General features: G+C 39.3%; 1 protein-coding gene across 1 annotated transcript in view; it reads left to right on the top strand.

The window, feature by feature from the left end:
• Positions 1–4,088: 4,088 nt before the first annotated feature.
• The window catches only part of LOC113061423 (cadherin-7), a 42,197-nt gene continuing 30,163 nt past the window's right edge, over positions 4,089–16,122 (top strand). Inside the window, exons 1-2 of the mRNA XM_026230519.1 lie at positions 4,089–4,713; positions 10,985–11,434. Coding sequence (XP_026086304.1) covers positions 11,192–11,434 — 243 coding nt within the window. The 5' untranslated portion in view covers positions 4,089–4,713; positions 10,985–11,191. The remainder of the gene's footprint in view (positions 4,714–10,984; positions 11,435–16,122) is intronic.

Here is a 16,122-nt window from a genome sequence, read left to right as displayed (position 1 = left end):
TAATATATTGTAGTAGCAATTGTTTCTGTTCTAATTGGTTGTAAACATCTGTTACACCTCAAAGAGAAAGCTGCAGTTGTCGATAGATCAATTATATTCAATACCATCAACTGAACTCTCAAGATATCAGGCTTCACATGATTTAAAGGCATAGCTCACCCACAAATGAAAATGGTCTCATTCTCTTTTCATTACAAACATGTGTGACTTTCTTCCGTGGAACACAAAAGGGACTTTTGGGTTGCTCATAAGAAAGAGAGTCATATAGTTTTGGAATGACATAAGGGTGAATGAATGATGACATCATTTAAATTTTTGGATGAACAACACTCATTGCTTTGAGTGCAGAGATGATCTTCTAGAAGACTAATAAATCATCAGGCAGATGCCAAAAGGACCAAGGTGACAGGGCCCATGTGTCCATTAGTGGAGACAAATTTACTCACCGTACCCATCCATCCATGCATTCTTCCATCCAACCATCGATCTTTCCATCCACTCATCCATCCAATCATTAGCAATCATTGCTCAGTTTTATCAAACAGTCTGACCTGGGTTTAACAATGTTGCTAAACATAGCTAAATGTTTATTCACTCATCTGGAGTGAATTTTTGCTGTGAACGAGACTTTGAAAATCGAAACAATCGACTTATTCACGCTTGGGACAAAATTTGACAGGACGGGGTTAAAAAGTAACTGACCAATAAGATATACAATGGAACTGAAACACTGGAGTCAGTAAGATAAAATAACAACAACAACAACAACAACAACAACAATAATAATAATAATAATAATACATTTATTTAAGCAAGAATAAATGCTGTTCTTCCGATCTTTCTGGTTATCAAAGAATTCTGAAAAAGTATCAGTTTGTCACTAAAGAAAACAATTGTTTGCAACATTGATAATACAAATATTTCTTGAGCACCAAATCAGCATATTAGAATGATTTCTGAAGGATCTTGTGACACTGATATGTATATTTTTTGAAAAGTAGTGTACAAGTAGCGAACATTTCTGAGTACATTTAGTCATTTAGATACATTTATCTAAATGAAGACCATTAAGAAACATCACAAGCAATTCATGGTAAAACAGACAATAATTCTCTCAGTACCACAAACAGCAACTTTTAAGTGCAAGCTAAAGTAGTAGGCTGAACATTAAAATATGGGAGAGAAAAAGAAAGAATACAAGAGATTTCTAATAGAGTTTATTTATAGAAAGTACCTTGGATTATGGTTGTGGTTTAACTTAAGTGCTCACAGAGGTTGTTTGCTTTCAGCTGTTTCTTGTGATGGTCTCAGTCGATTGGGTGGAGATTGGGAACTCGTTCTACCACAGAGTGAAGGTTCTGGAAAGCCACTTTCACACACTCAAGTTGGGAAAGGACTTTTGTGAGGGAGGGAGCTTTTTCAGTGCCAGTCTTGAAAAACCAATGCTGATGCTATACAACAACACTTGATGACCATCAAGATGTGGGAAGCAAAGTTTTCTTTCTTTCTTTCTTTCTTTCTTTCTTTCTTTCTTTCTTTCTTTCTTTCTTTCTTTCTTTCTTACTTTCTTTCTTTCCTTTTTTTTAAACAATACCCCCAGCTTACTGGCTGTCCTAGTTGGCTTTGGTATTGTAAAATCCGGATGTTGTCAACTGAAGAGGTGGCTGGAATGGAGCTTTTGGGTCATCATGAGACATCGCTAGTATTCCAGATATTCCAGCTGTTGTTATTTTCTTCTAAAAATGTTTGTCAGCTTATGTGGATGCTTTAATTGGATCTTTTATAGGTTGCTCAAGAAGGCAGAAAGGCAAGTGTGTGCCTTTGGAGTATGAATCGTGTTCTCCAGAACACCACTTCACCTTTGAGACAACCCCTAAACATGTTTTCTTCGCTCTTGTGCAGTCATATGGTACTCTGTGCACTCACTGACTCTACTTGTTAAATTGTGCACTTAAAGCAAATGCAGTATCACAAGGCAGACACTTACTTGGACCTCAAACTCCCCCGTACATTGACAGTGTCCTTTAGTATCAAGGGCAAACTGTGGTTCTTTCTTTGAAGACCACACAGTGCCACAACTGTGCAGCAGCAAAAATGAAACCTTGCCTAAAGATTGTGCATATCTTGGTTTTAAATTTGCTCAGCTTGCTCAGTTACGGACTAGAGATCTGGTCTACTATGCACTACTTCAAACAAATACTCTTTCCCTGCCTCAGCGCTTCTCAACTGTGGGATTAAATGCAAGAACATTGGACTCAGAGTAGCTCAGTGAAGCTCAGGGCTCTAGCTGTCGCCCATGTTGGTTAATCCAGGGCAATGTGACACCGCAGAGTGTCCCAATGTAATTGAGGAGTTGTTGCATTTGTGTAGTTTTGACTGGATCAGCACTGCTGTTGAAAGCATAGGTCTATTGACGGTGACATAAGCCAGCAACAGTTAATTAACTTTTTCATAAAAGTAATGCTTGCAGCTGGATTAGAGGACTCTCTTCAATATAAAGTTTCTCTTATTTGTTTTAGGTCACAGAGGGATTGAGCCTGAGGAGCCTTGCAGCTATGTGACTTAAATCATACTGGAGTGGAAGATAGACACAAGCACACTTTATCACTGGAAGCTTTTTTTTTTTTTGTTGACATGTTATAATTCCATTAAACAAACTTCATTCCTCTCTTTCTCAATGTCAGAAAAAAATGGCAAGCTATTACATCTGAGGGAAGGTCGAAATTTCAATTATTACAAAAGGTGCAGTGAATATTTCTCTCTTCTTGAAGAGAGGGTGGAAAGGACGAGGTACAGTAGACTTCAGCATTAATGTAACTTTTCATTCAACCATGCCAATAAGCCATATCCATACTTAATGTAACATTTAATGTCAAATGATAATCTATGTCTGTGATATCCAGTATGTCAAAATAAAAGAACAAAAATCATGCTTGAAGTTTTTAGATCCATGAGGGAGCAGAGCATGCAAATACACCCTGGCGACGGCGAAGAAGCACAGGCCACAAACAAATCATTTGCATATATTTATGATACACACTGCAGCTCATGTCCAAATGTTTGTCTTACTCTGCACATACATTTTAATACGGTTTCAGGCCCTGGATTCTATTTTGTACTTGTCTTTTGTTCTTACATTTTTTGTAATTATTTTGCATTATTAATATTTTAGCTATATTGTTAAAAATGTTTCTGACAAAAAAATGGTTAGTTTGTATATTTCTTAAAGGTCCAAGAAAATTTATCCAAAATAAGATAACACAAAAACACAGCATTGCACACAGACTGAAGTGCGGTCTGGAGTATTTTATGTGAGTGGCACGACAGATTTTCACTGTGACCTCGATCCACTCCATGTTTTCCAGTTACACTCCCTAAGAGTAACCCTGGTTTGAGTGATCATTAGGCAACAGAAAAAAATGCTAAAGATTTAACTTTTAACTACCCACACCTCTTCAATATAGGACAAAAATTCACATCTCCACTTTCATTGCAGGACAGAAAAAACGACTCCTCACTCCAGGCAAATCCGTTTCCTCTCAGCACCGCACACACTGAACAGTGACAAGTGAACTGATAGAAACAATGAAACATCCCAGTGCTGCATCCGAAACTGAAGGCAGTTGCCTGGCTGTCCAGTCATTCACTTCCCAGGTAGTGTTTTGTGTATAAAGGCATCGCTTACGGAAAATGGTTTCAGACAGGCTTCCAAAGCACCTCGTAATAGTCAAAAACAAGTGAGCTGTAGAGAAACCCAAGGTAACATTTAATAGGTACAGGACTTTTCAATGTATATGGCAGGTATAGATACTGTATATACACACACATAGGCTATGTATTCACATATACAGAACACATAAATACACTCTAAGAAATAAAGGTACAATGTGTACTTGGAGGTACTTGGAGTCTTATAACCAGTAAAATGATTTACTTCATTTTCTTAATTTTATAGTAACAACACTTTAATATAAAAAAAATCATTTTATGCTAATAATGCTTTGCTTTAAACCTTAGTCATCCGATAGGTGACAAATGATAAAAAAAAATGTATGGTTTCAAACAGATAAAGTTTAACTTGTTTTTCTTAAATAGCTTGAAAAATGTAAGTTCGACCCACATCTCAAGAACATAGAATCATCTTGACGAGGTTTTAATTTAGTCCCTCTCTGCACGCTTTGGCCCCTCGGTGGTCCCCTAGAACCCTAGAATCGCCGAGGCACCTTGGATACGCTGAATGACATCGGCACCTCCCCTCAGTGCAACGTTTCCCCGATGAGCGAAGCTCCTGTAGCACACTAACAGAGACTTGTCCATTTTGTCAGCCACTTTCACTAGAGACAATAAGTTGCGCGTAACCACTGTTTTCCCAGAGTTTGTGGGGACTGAGGCTCCCGAGGCATGCTTCACGGATGGCCGACAGTGTTGTGGTCCCTTTGTGAGTCTCTCCACAGTGCTCTCCCCTGGCTGAGGTTTGCTGCAGCTGTGGCTTCTCAATAGGGCTTATTGTAGACGAGCGGAGTGTGCGCGAGCAGCGCAGTGATAGAGCGGAACAGAGGGAAAGACGCCTGTAGTGCAGGGATGCTCCTGAATATGTTTCCTTCACTCACTCGGAAAGAGCGCGTCTAGAGCGGCTGCGACGTGACGGGATCCTTCTGCATTTTCACAAGAACGTTCACAATTTATAAACACGCGAAGGACCAGGAAGAAAAGGTGAGTCTGATTTATGCAGTGTTTATTGAGGTGCAATACCGTACGGACTGAGGGTAGGCTATTTGCGGTGCACGTTTACATTAGGAAGCTACAAAACCACACTAAAGCAATCTAAGAGTTGAGAAATGGCAATAGTCTAATGTGATATTATTTTTTATGTATTTTCAGAAATTATGTTTTTAACATAGCGTAGCCTACTTGCGTTAAAGTATGACAATATACAAGTGAAATTTAAATATGGAATAAAATAAAAGTAATAGCATTTAATATAAAGTTAATACATATATTCACTGGCTATGCACTTTCAAATATTGTCGAACTGTGTGGTCAGCATTAAGATTTTTTTTGGAGCCGCTCTGAAAGTTTCTCTCACTGCCTGTGATGTTTTAATATTCAGCGCTTTTCCCTCAGGAGCATCTGTGATGTTCAAAAGTTAAGGTCTGCCAGTCAGCATATTAATCGAGTCGCTACGAAGTACAATTTCTCAGTCCTAAGAGCAATACTTGGGACCTTGCCAGGGACTCGCATTTGTGATGCAAATACTGTCGTCTGTAGTGTGACTGTGAAAGACTTTTTGATGTGAAAATACCTCAGTGAGAGTTAGAGGTTTTTGTTTTTATTTTTGTGTGTGTAGTAGAGTTATACCAAAACAAGGGAGGATATCACAAGTACAGAGGTGCAGATTTTCCTCACATCTCCGTATCGATATCAAATTCCTCCCTGTCAGGACGCCACTGCAATGCTAACAACAAGCACCGAGGCTCGAAGTAGAAACTTCGCTTGCAGTGAGGAGCGAGCGGCCGCTAGGTGGCGCTTTGAGCAAACCGTGAGAGCCAAATTGATGTGGCTCACATCAAAAAATGAATTGTGGTTTTAGGTGTGTGTGTGTGTGTGTGTGTGTGTGTGTGTGTTTCATTTGTAGAATATGTTTAGTTCTTGTGTTGTTGCTTTGTTATTTCCCGATTTAACATCTGGTTGGAATCTATATGCACTTCAGTTTGTGCCCATGCAAAAACAAGGTTGTTGTCAGGGAGGGGTGACCAAGAATATTGTCCTGTAATATGGAGGTCCTAGTAAGATTTTATATTTTGAAGACTATGGCTGACTTGTTTGTTGGGCCCCAGGGAAAGATATGAAAATGGGACCCACTGTTATAAAAATAATAATTTTAGATATGAGATTGATGCAGTTTTGCTAAGTCATGCTCTACACGAAAATTTTTTATATAAAATAATTTTCATTAAGAAACTGCTAGTAAATTTCACAATTAATTATAAAGAAACAACAAATAAAACATTTAATTTTGAAGTAGAAAGAGTAAAAGAGTATTTATTGTAAAATGTATATATATATATATTCTGGATAAGATGTACAGTATGTCTGTGTTGGAAATGTATAATATGCAGATTTTTTTGTGCATAAACAAAGAACTTATTGCAAAAAATAAATAAATAAAATGATGAAAAAAAAAAATTGATGAAGCATGTAATGAGTGTAAAATAGCATTAAATAGTCTTTTAATGTATTATAAATGTTTTCTTTATTAGAATTTTTCATCTTTCATGCTCATAAGCAGTCATATCCAGCCCAGATCCTTGCGTAATCTTGTCGTAGTCACCCTCAAGAGTCTGCACAGCGAAGGGCAGCCATAATAAGAAGGCCATATGCTACCAGTCCGCACTGTGCTGTGTTTGATGTCCAGATGCCAGGAGCCTAGCTTTGCTCTGTGTTGGAGCATACTGTCTCTGGTGAGTGCCACAATTGCTCTTGCACTGCAGGGGGGCTCTGACTAAAGAGTGTTTTGAGATGGGTTTTTGGAGCTGAATCTCTGGCTGTGGCTGTGGGCGCTCTCTCACAGGGCGGTCTGCGATGAAGCCTCAGCTCCTCTCGTCAGATGGCATGGGGGGCTAATGAGGCTTCATCATCCTGTCCCAGACCATTTGGGCGATCTGTGCTGAACACAAAGTCCGGGGCCTCAGCCAAGCCCGACAGCGAGCACATTCGGGCGGGGAATAATGTTAGTGGGGGGCTGGAAATAGAAGACGAACAAATATAGTACACTGATAGCATGGCATATAGTTACCATGTAATTTACAGGAAATCAGTTTTTAGACATGATTCATTGTTTGATTATTCTAAAACAATTGGTGAAAAGTCGAATGAAACCATAAAGGGTTTGTGAAGGATCCCGATGTAAAACACGAACAGATTTGAATGTTTAACAGTCGCGTCACATTTTAATATAGTGCAAATACAGATTGTTTCAAAGCAGCCTCACAGTAATAAACAGGACAATAACAGTAGTAATATTGCAAAATTAATAAATTATGAATCAAATTCAATTTTAGCTGTAAAAGATGATGACTGACGCCACAGAAGATGATAGAGTGGAGCTGTCAGATTTCAGAAGCAAAAACTCCATTCATGTTCTCCATAGGGAAACAGATTTTGAATCATAACCTTTGAAGACAGACCTTTTGTGAGCTCCAAGGTGATAAAAGCTGGATTCCATAACTTTATTTTGGTTAAAAATGATCTGAAATCAATTATTGAGCAAGTACAGTACATAACCAGTGTTCAAAGCTATCTCCTTACCTTAGCCTGATTCACAACGGTAAGCTTGTAATAATGTTATCTAATTTGAGTGGTTTGAGTCATTCATCTTTCTTTCATTACATCACGGCTGTGTACAGAAGGAGTCCTGGCTAGTAGCTTGTAGCCTCTTCTGAAATTATTAGACCTTTCATTTTACAACAGCTTATGAGGAACATTAAATTGTTTTTGAGGTTAAAAGAACAATTTATTTTGATGACATTCAAAAGATATGAAAATTAGATTAGACTGTAGAAAATGAAATCTCCAGACGCACACTATATACACAGTCACGCAATGTGTATTAAAAATTGTGAACAAAGTATAACAGTAATAATAAATACACAATTTGAAATGATCGAGCTAACTTTGCGATTTAATCACCATTGGTAGCATGATTTCTTGAAAACCTTTTTTTCTTCAGTTGGTCAGAACAAAACTGCCAGACATGGTACTTGCTTGTTCAGATGACGTCTTCTGGTAAAACTGCTTTCTGGTAAAGACTAACTATTTGTAATTCTGAAGTACAGTGAATATCCACACTGGTGCGTTGACAGACAGCCTGGAAATACACCTCAAGACATTGAGTTCATCCGCACTAAGGAGCCGTGCCGATGCACAACCCACATAAAGAAAATAATGCACAAAATAACTGCAAAAAGAGGCAAAACTAAAGCACTGCAGCTTTAATCAGTGGTATATGCTTTTGTGGAAACCATCTGTTTGAACCAAATTCATGGCAAAAAAACCCTATAAATAAATAAATAAATAAATAAATAAATAAATAAATAAATAAATAAATAAATAAATAAATAATCTTCAAATGTATTGTTTCTATAGATATGATCAGCAACTTAAAATTTTATATATTTTTTTATATTTCTCCATTCTTTTTAATTTTATTGTCATTTGCAGTGCTTCATTGGATTGTAGTTTTTTTTTTTTTGAGTCAAATAAAAGTCTGTAATCTTATTCACCTTGTAGCTGGTAAGCTTGGTTAACAGACTCTATGGGGAAAATAAATGGGAATAATACAAACAGAACAAATGCTGCTGAAAAGACTACAGGCAGTAATGCACTCTATAGTGCATCAGTTTATCAGTTATAAATTGAGTTAAATTCAGCTGTAACTAACTCTACAGAAGACAATATTGTCATTATACAGCTCAAGTCAGTTCAATGTAGATCCAATTCAGTTTACTAACTGTGTCGATGTTGCAAAGGATCTGAGACTGTGACATGCTGTCCTAACATTAATTTCTGAAAAATCAGATGGTATTTCTTTGTGTATTTTGTTGTAACTTCCTATGTATTTTTTTCCTTATAGACTGGAACCTAAGCAATTTGGGCACATTTGAAAAATGCTTTGTCATGCAAACATGTCCTGAGATATTGCTTCAGACGCACCGCATTAAAAAAATACCAAGGCTAGTTTCCTATGTCCTTGTTTGCTGAGTTTTAATGCAAGCTTGATAAATGATCCATATCACCTTCCAGCTCTCTTTATTAGTCTGCGCTATGCTATAAGCATTCCACACTCAAAGCTCTTTTTATTTAGCAGCGGTGTCATGTAGCACTTCAGTGAAACTATTCGAGGTTGGAGATAATTGAGACATGTAGCTGATTGTGTTGCTATAACTGTGTTTTCTTGATACCCGTCAAACTTTTGTTGAATCTACTCAGTCAAATGCATAGAGATCTAATCAGTCTCTAAGTACTTGTAATTCCCCTATAAAGTGAAGCTTATGATGGAGATTACAGGCTTTAGATGAGACTTTTCCCTACTGAGGGGTCCTGGCACTGTGGTCTTCTGAAGCAAAGCGCAAGACGTTCTGTTCTCCTCCAGCAGCGCTGGTGCTTTTGAGAATACAAGAAGGGAATGGATTCCCTGAGGGATGCTTTGTGATTTACTTTTCTGTTCACCTTCAGAGCCTTAGCTTCACGTATGCTATTATTTAGCACAGTTACAGCATCTGTCATATAGCTTTAATGTCTCGGATGTGTTTAACACCTTTTATTTAAACCCTATTTTTCCATACACATTTTTTAATAATGCTAATGCTTTAACACTTTCAGTTAGCATCATTGTTTGAAGCCCTTCTGAACCTGCATTAAATATCTTAATAAATCTTATGAACATGCTGCGATAATTGCGAGGGTTCGAATTACCATGGACTCAAAACCCAATATGGGAGTTGTTCTGTCTGTAAACCATAGGTCAGATCTCATCTTTTCTTGGACAAGGACGGATTTCCGTGGAGATTTCGATATCCTCTTCAACATCAGAATAAGCTGTTGGGGCGTGAATCCTGCTGCTGTGGTTTTGAACTGATGGAAGGACAGATTTCTCCAGAGAACGTATATGTGCTCTATCCAAATCCCTTTTGAACAATTTTTTTTTTCCAGACTTGTAAGTGTTTGACTTTAAAAGGATGTTAGAAACACCTAAAAGGCTCTCTCGGACCGAGAAGCTCCAGGGACCCCTTAGGAGAAATTTGTGCCTGGAATTTTGTCACTTCAACTTCAACAGTGCACACTTTTAAATTGTAGTTCTCCATTGCAATTTGGAGCATGAAGGTTTTTTATATACTATAACAAATCCAGTGTCACTTTACATAACACACTTTTACGGTGTGGTGAGGCTTTGTAGTTCTTAGTAGCAGCTCTTAAGCTAGAGGTTGTAGGTTCAAACCCTAGATGGGGCCATAATCGAGCCACTTCTATTGGTGCTTAACCAACCCCAGTGTGAGTTTCAGACAGTACAAAAATACCATAAGTCACATTGGGATTGGATAGTGACTGGTAAATAACTACTGCTAAAGAATCATTGATTAGCATTTTTTTTTTTTTTTGGAACTATTAATTCTTTATTACAAAAATACATTTTACAAATATAATTGCAAACTGTACAAATGCAGTTCCTACATACTTATACCTAATACACAAAAGCACTTCTATGATTTTTTTTACAAATATCTTTTATTTATTTATTTATTCATTCATTCTTTAATTTTTTGGTATTCTGAAAATGATTTATACGTGTAAACTTGCATTCAAGAAATACAGAAAATGTTATTGCATTTTACTTGATGGTTAGACCACAACGAACCTTTTTCTTGAAAATGGTGTAAAGGTTTTTCAAAACTATATAAAACCAAGATGAATACAAAGTATATGTGTTTGAAACTGAAAATGCTACTTTTATTTAACGTTGACCCATATGCTGTCTTGCATAAGCCAAGTATGATAATGGAGCTGCTTTTTCCTTTGTTGGAACTTGAGATGGTACATATTTGCTTTATTTCTCCAAACCTTTGCATTGGACTTCTACACTTCTCCCTCTGTCTGTTTCCCCCTCCCTTCCCGCTTCCCTTCAGCCCTAAAGATTAATGTGCTCCACTTTCAGCAGCGCTGTCAAATACCCATCCACAGGATAGAGCCTCATGTCCGTTTTGCTCACCTGTAGCGCTCTACCTGCACCTGCATCTCGGATGGCAACCTCTGAAATGCCAAAAGTCATGTTGTCTTAATCTGGGGTTCAAGTGTGTAGTGCTATTATAAAAATGACAGTAAATAAAGCCTGCATCTGACAGACTCTCTCTTTTTGCTTAGTTCTTTGACCGTTTTCGCCCTCACTGATTTTCTTCATCCTCTCCCCCAATGTCTGTTCTCACCACAGGTTTGAGAGCTTGAGCTACAATCATCGTTCATTCCTGTGGTCTTTCCCATCAATCACCGGTCAGACGGTCTGCTCTATCCCGCTACCCACGCCAGTGCTGAGGGTGGTGCACAGTTTCCCAGGAGCCACCTTATAGGCTCAAGATCTTTGGTGCCTGTTCAGTACGAAGGAGTGTATTTTTTATTTTTCCTTCATCCTTTAATCTAAATGATGCACGTAGGCTCTGCAGTGTGGACTGGACTGACTGTAATGACTATGTTGCTGTTAGCCCAGTGGGACGTGGGCTGCTGGGGGTTGACTCTGAACTCTATCCCGCTCCGCCCGGCTTCCCTCAGGCCCTTCAGAGCTAGTGTGGGTGCATCCCTTCAAAGACACAAGCGCAACTGGGTGTGGAACCAATTCTTTGTCCTGGAGGAGTACACTGGAGATGACCCTCTTTATGTTGGCAAGGTAAAGTAAAATTGCTCTGATATTTTCTATGTATCAAGTGCACAGAGATCATTTATTATGACAAAAAGGGCTGAGTGAAAAAAGGAAAACACATAAGGAGAAAGATATTAGTTAATTTTCAAAAACATAACTCAAAAATCATGCTTTTTTTAATTAATATAAATCAAGCTGCAGTTGGGTTGTTTTGATTAAATAATGATCTAAAGAAATAAAGCTAACTAATACAATAAAGCACAATAAAAACACGATAACACAATAAAAAAGATGATTTAAGAAAATTTTCTGTTTTTGCAAATAAACCCTTCATATAAATGTAGGAATTATCAAAAGGCTGAGAAATACATGAAAACATTGAGTTAAGTTCAACTCAGTATTATAATACTGTAATATTTTTCATCATTTTGATGATGTTTGTTGATATATATCTCACCCAGACCTAATGACCATACATTTTCTGTACTAAAACCTTGGCTTCCTGTGCTTGTTGTCATGATCTGGTGTTAGATCCTGCTTAAGATCTGATCAAAAGTGGTCAGATAAGTCACGCTGCAGTTCATACTAAAACAAACTACCATTCAAAATATTGTTTCATGTTTTTGAAAGAAAACTTTATCTTATGCTCACCAAGGCTGCCTTTATTTGATACAAAAATACAGTAAAACAGCATATATTGTGAAATATTATTATAATTTCAAATATATTTCCTGTTTTATAATATTTTAAGATGCAATTTATTTCTGTGATGGCCAAGATTAATTTTCAGCAGCCATTTCTCTAGTCTTCAGAGTCACACGATTCTTTAGAAATCATTCTAATGCTGATTTTGTGCTCAAAAGCATTTCTTATTATTGTCATTCTTGAAAACAGTTGTGCTACCTTATATTTTTGTGGGAACCATGAGGAATTTCTTTGATAAATATTAATTCCAATTTTTTTTTAGAAATGTCTTCACTGTCACTTTTGATCAACATAATCCATTCTTCCCTACACTTTTGAATGGTGGTGTTCATCTCATTTTACCACTCACTTTTGGTCAGATATTGTGTGGTCAAATTTTCGATCACATTCAAATGGAGTCTCAAAAATGTTTGCACTTTAATTTACCACTGTCCCGTTCAAGCAAATCACCTAAAATGAATCTTAATACCAGTTGTAAACGGGGTCTTAGATCTCATCCAGTGGTTGCCTGTTAACTGAGCTGACATGTTTATTTAGATAATGTACTTCGGGTGCCCAGAAGCCACTAGAGCTGTCCAGTCGCTCAGACTTATTTCTCTAAAGTATCTGGCAAAGTCATGAACTGAACTGATGTTTTGAAATAGTGTTGTATCAGCCAATTAGAAAGTGTTGCTTTTCATTAATGCCAAGTGAATCACAAAAATTGCCTGAATATTTCCTACATGTAAATATTTGAATCTGTAATATACGATAATATAACATTACTCTTTGGGTATTTTAAAAGCTTTGTCTGATATTTATTTTCAGACACTTCAAATGAAAGCACAGGAGAATGCAGGTTGACGTATGCTGTCCAATCAATCTGGGCTTTTAAAGTGTTTTAGCCATCAGTTCTTCTCACATTAATGCCAGTGTGAAATTAACATGTAGATTGATGCTTTGATCAGAACTGTTTGGCATGTGGATCATGTGTTTAATGAATATCACAAGTAGTGTCTGATCAGACCTCTTTGATACAATGTGGATATTATAGTCATACTTTGAGCTACAGTAAATGAGCCACACAAAGAGGAAAAAAAACATTGTCACAATAGGAAGCATCTTTTCTTTTATGTATTGGCTCCTGTCTGCTAGCAATGTGATTGCTTCATACGCACAGGCTTGTAAGTAGTTAGCTCTATGCTAAACGCAAAGACAGCCAAACACTTTCCTGTTTTAAAGATAATGAGCCAAATACTCCAGCATGCCACCTGCTCTACTATCCTTGGCTTTTACAATACATTATCTCTTAGCCACTACATCACACACACACACACACCCACACAAACCTCTAACATCACACACTCAAACCCTGACAGCCAGGTTGAACCTTATTAGATTTTGGCTCATCTCCAATTCACTCTAGCCGGAGGGATCCGGGCAAAAGAGAAGTGACTGAACACAAATGTTTCCCCCGCACTGAATGATGATCAGCAGAGTAATGTACAATATGAGGTGGCCTATCTCTCTATCTTCCCATAGAAAAGAGAATCTCCAAATTATATCTCTTATAGCTCTCAGATATTTCTCCTGGACTATAAAGAGATTTTTTTTTCTCAGATTAATTTTGGAGAAAAAAGCCTTAATTTTATAGTTTTAAACTCTTGTTATATGTCAACATTTGACAGATTTGTGACTTCCTTTAATTCCTTTTATTTTTAGGAATTCTAGGAGAAACATCCAAAACAAATTTCATTGGGCAAAACATCTTGGTTACATATTGTTACCCTCGTTCCCTGAAGCAGGGATCGGTGACATCTCATCGTTACCAACAAATTGGGAATCTTGCCAGAGTGACCAATCCACTTAAAATGTAAACTAAACAAGCCAATCACATTGGCATGCGATTATTGCATCCAGCTGCCACTGATCACAGAATGAGTATAAGTAGGCAGCACATAATCACTGAGGAGCTGAGGTGGTGACCTAGCTGCTCAGCGGAGGTACAGCAGCCCTGGTGACAGGATGTGATGTCTCCGTTCCCTCCTTCAGGGAATGAGGGTTCCAATATGTAACTGAGACATTTAATCGGTCACTCTCTTCGTCACGTCAGTGACCAACAAATTGGGAATCCCTACCAAAGTGCAATGGATGTTGCTCCTTTCAGTGTCCTGTGTGAGCTACCAGGGCGAACTGAATCGGAGAGCCAAGTCTGATGGTTTGAAGGGGCCAGCAAAATGGGTTAGACCGTACTAGCCATGCTTCCAGATACCATGGAAGTGGGACCAGCGGAGCCACCGATGCACCCAGAGTGGGGCAGCGAGGTGGAACTCAAGGACCTGGATTGGGCCGGTCGTGGCACCAGCACGTAAGTCTGAGCATGTGGGGCTATGCTTACCTGTTTCCAAGGTTGAGCAGAGGTTACATACATAGGGCATTTGGTAACACTCTCGAACCACCCTCTGCTGCCTGCTGGCGACAGCAGGACGAGTGTGATCCATTTGTGGAGGGAGTGGTGTGTTTACCATCTCCCGAAGAGAGACCCTGTCCGTCTCAGGGTCTCTTGCTCTTGCACATACCACCAGGTGTGGCAGGAGCCGAGACGGGAGGGGAGAATGCCCTGTGACTGGCTCCACGGCGCTGCTTAGCTGGAGGCTGCTGCAGCTTTGGCACAGGGGCAGCTGCAGGGGTATGCCCTTTGCAATGAGCAGGCTGAGGTGCTGGGACGGGTGGAGGTTGCAGCTGCCCGCTGGGTCAGGATGTATCGGATTGTCTCAGTCTGCTTCTGTGCAGCCAAGAACTGCTGGGCAAAGCTCTCAACTGTGTCGCCGAAGAGGCTGGTTTGGGACACAGGGGAATTAAGGAACCAAACTTTGCCCCACCTGGTGCATCGCTACAGACTGCTCCACCACTAGGATCTCTGTATACCTCTTGGCTGCTCCACCATCGAGGGTGGTGAGGGAGGAAGAACTACTAGGTCAGTTTCTGGGAGTAAATGAGCTCATTGTGCACTTCCGTTGAAGAATGGCACCAGAGTGGGGTGCTGAGAACCAGCGTGGGCCACCCCGAGAAACTAGTCACCCAACTTCAAGGGCTCAGGACACAGTGGAGGTTTCTACTAAAGCATACCTGTCTTTTCAGGATCCAATTCGGGCCTTGCTACTGTCTTGAAGGTGGGAGAAGCCCCAAAGGATACTGATGGTACATTCTTTGTGGAGGGCCCAGCACGTTCTTTAGGGAGCTTGGCTGGCTGCAAAGTGCAAAAGGAGTGGCGGTCCCTGGGAGGTTGGTTCCTTGGAGGGATTGCCGCCACTGTGATCCTCAAACCATCCGAGCTACTGCCAGAAGTAGTTCTCACCTGACGTCTGCCAGGAAAAGAACTAGATTGTGGCAGAGGCAGAGGCAATGGAACTCCAACCCTTTTGAGGTAGTGGAGCTTGGTCTGCAACTCAGAGATGGTCATTTCCCCACAATGAGAACACAACTTCAATGTGCGTAATGCCCAGGCAGCAGTCGTGACCATCACCCGGTACCAGGTAATGACCATATGCAGAGACGCGTTGGTGAAATGCCATCTTTAAAAAGACGTTTACCTGTGAATGCTCTTTTAAGATTGCTCTTTTAGTTGTGTCGAAGCACACAGGGGAGATGGCCACCACAACACTACAGGGGGTAGTGCAGCCTGTAGTTTGCACCCAGTCAACGAAGGTCGACCAACCGGCTGTTGCGCCACACACCCACACAGAGAAGGTCCTTTGAGAGCAATGACTCATTCGACACACAAGAAGACTCGGCAGGAACAGAACGATAACACTACTTTGCTATTCCATAGCAAAAAGCTGATTGTGTGCTGCACCGGCTGCCTATTTATACTCATGCTGTGATTAGCAGCAGCTGGATGCAATAATCGCATGCCAATATGCATTGGCTCGTTTAGTTTAGTGAATTGGTTTCTCTGGTAAGATTAACAATTTGTTGGCCACTGACATGACGTTGTGAATGATTGACTGAAAGGGAACTGAGAACTCCAT

The sequence above is a fragment of the Carassius auratus genome, chromosome 43 (genome assembly GCF_003368295.1).
Source record: "Carassius auratus strain Wakin chromosome 43, ASM336829v1, whole genome shotgun sequence".
NCBI lineage: Eukaryota > Metazoa > Chordata > Actinopteri > Cypriniformes > Cyprinidae > Carassius > Carassius auratus.
Note: the sequence above shows the minus strand (reverse complement) of the source record. Positions and strands in the feature narration are given on the sequence as shown.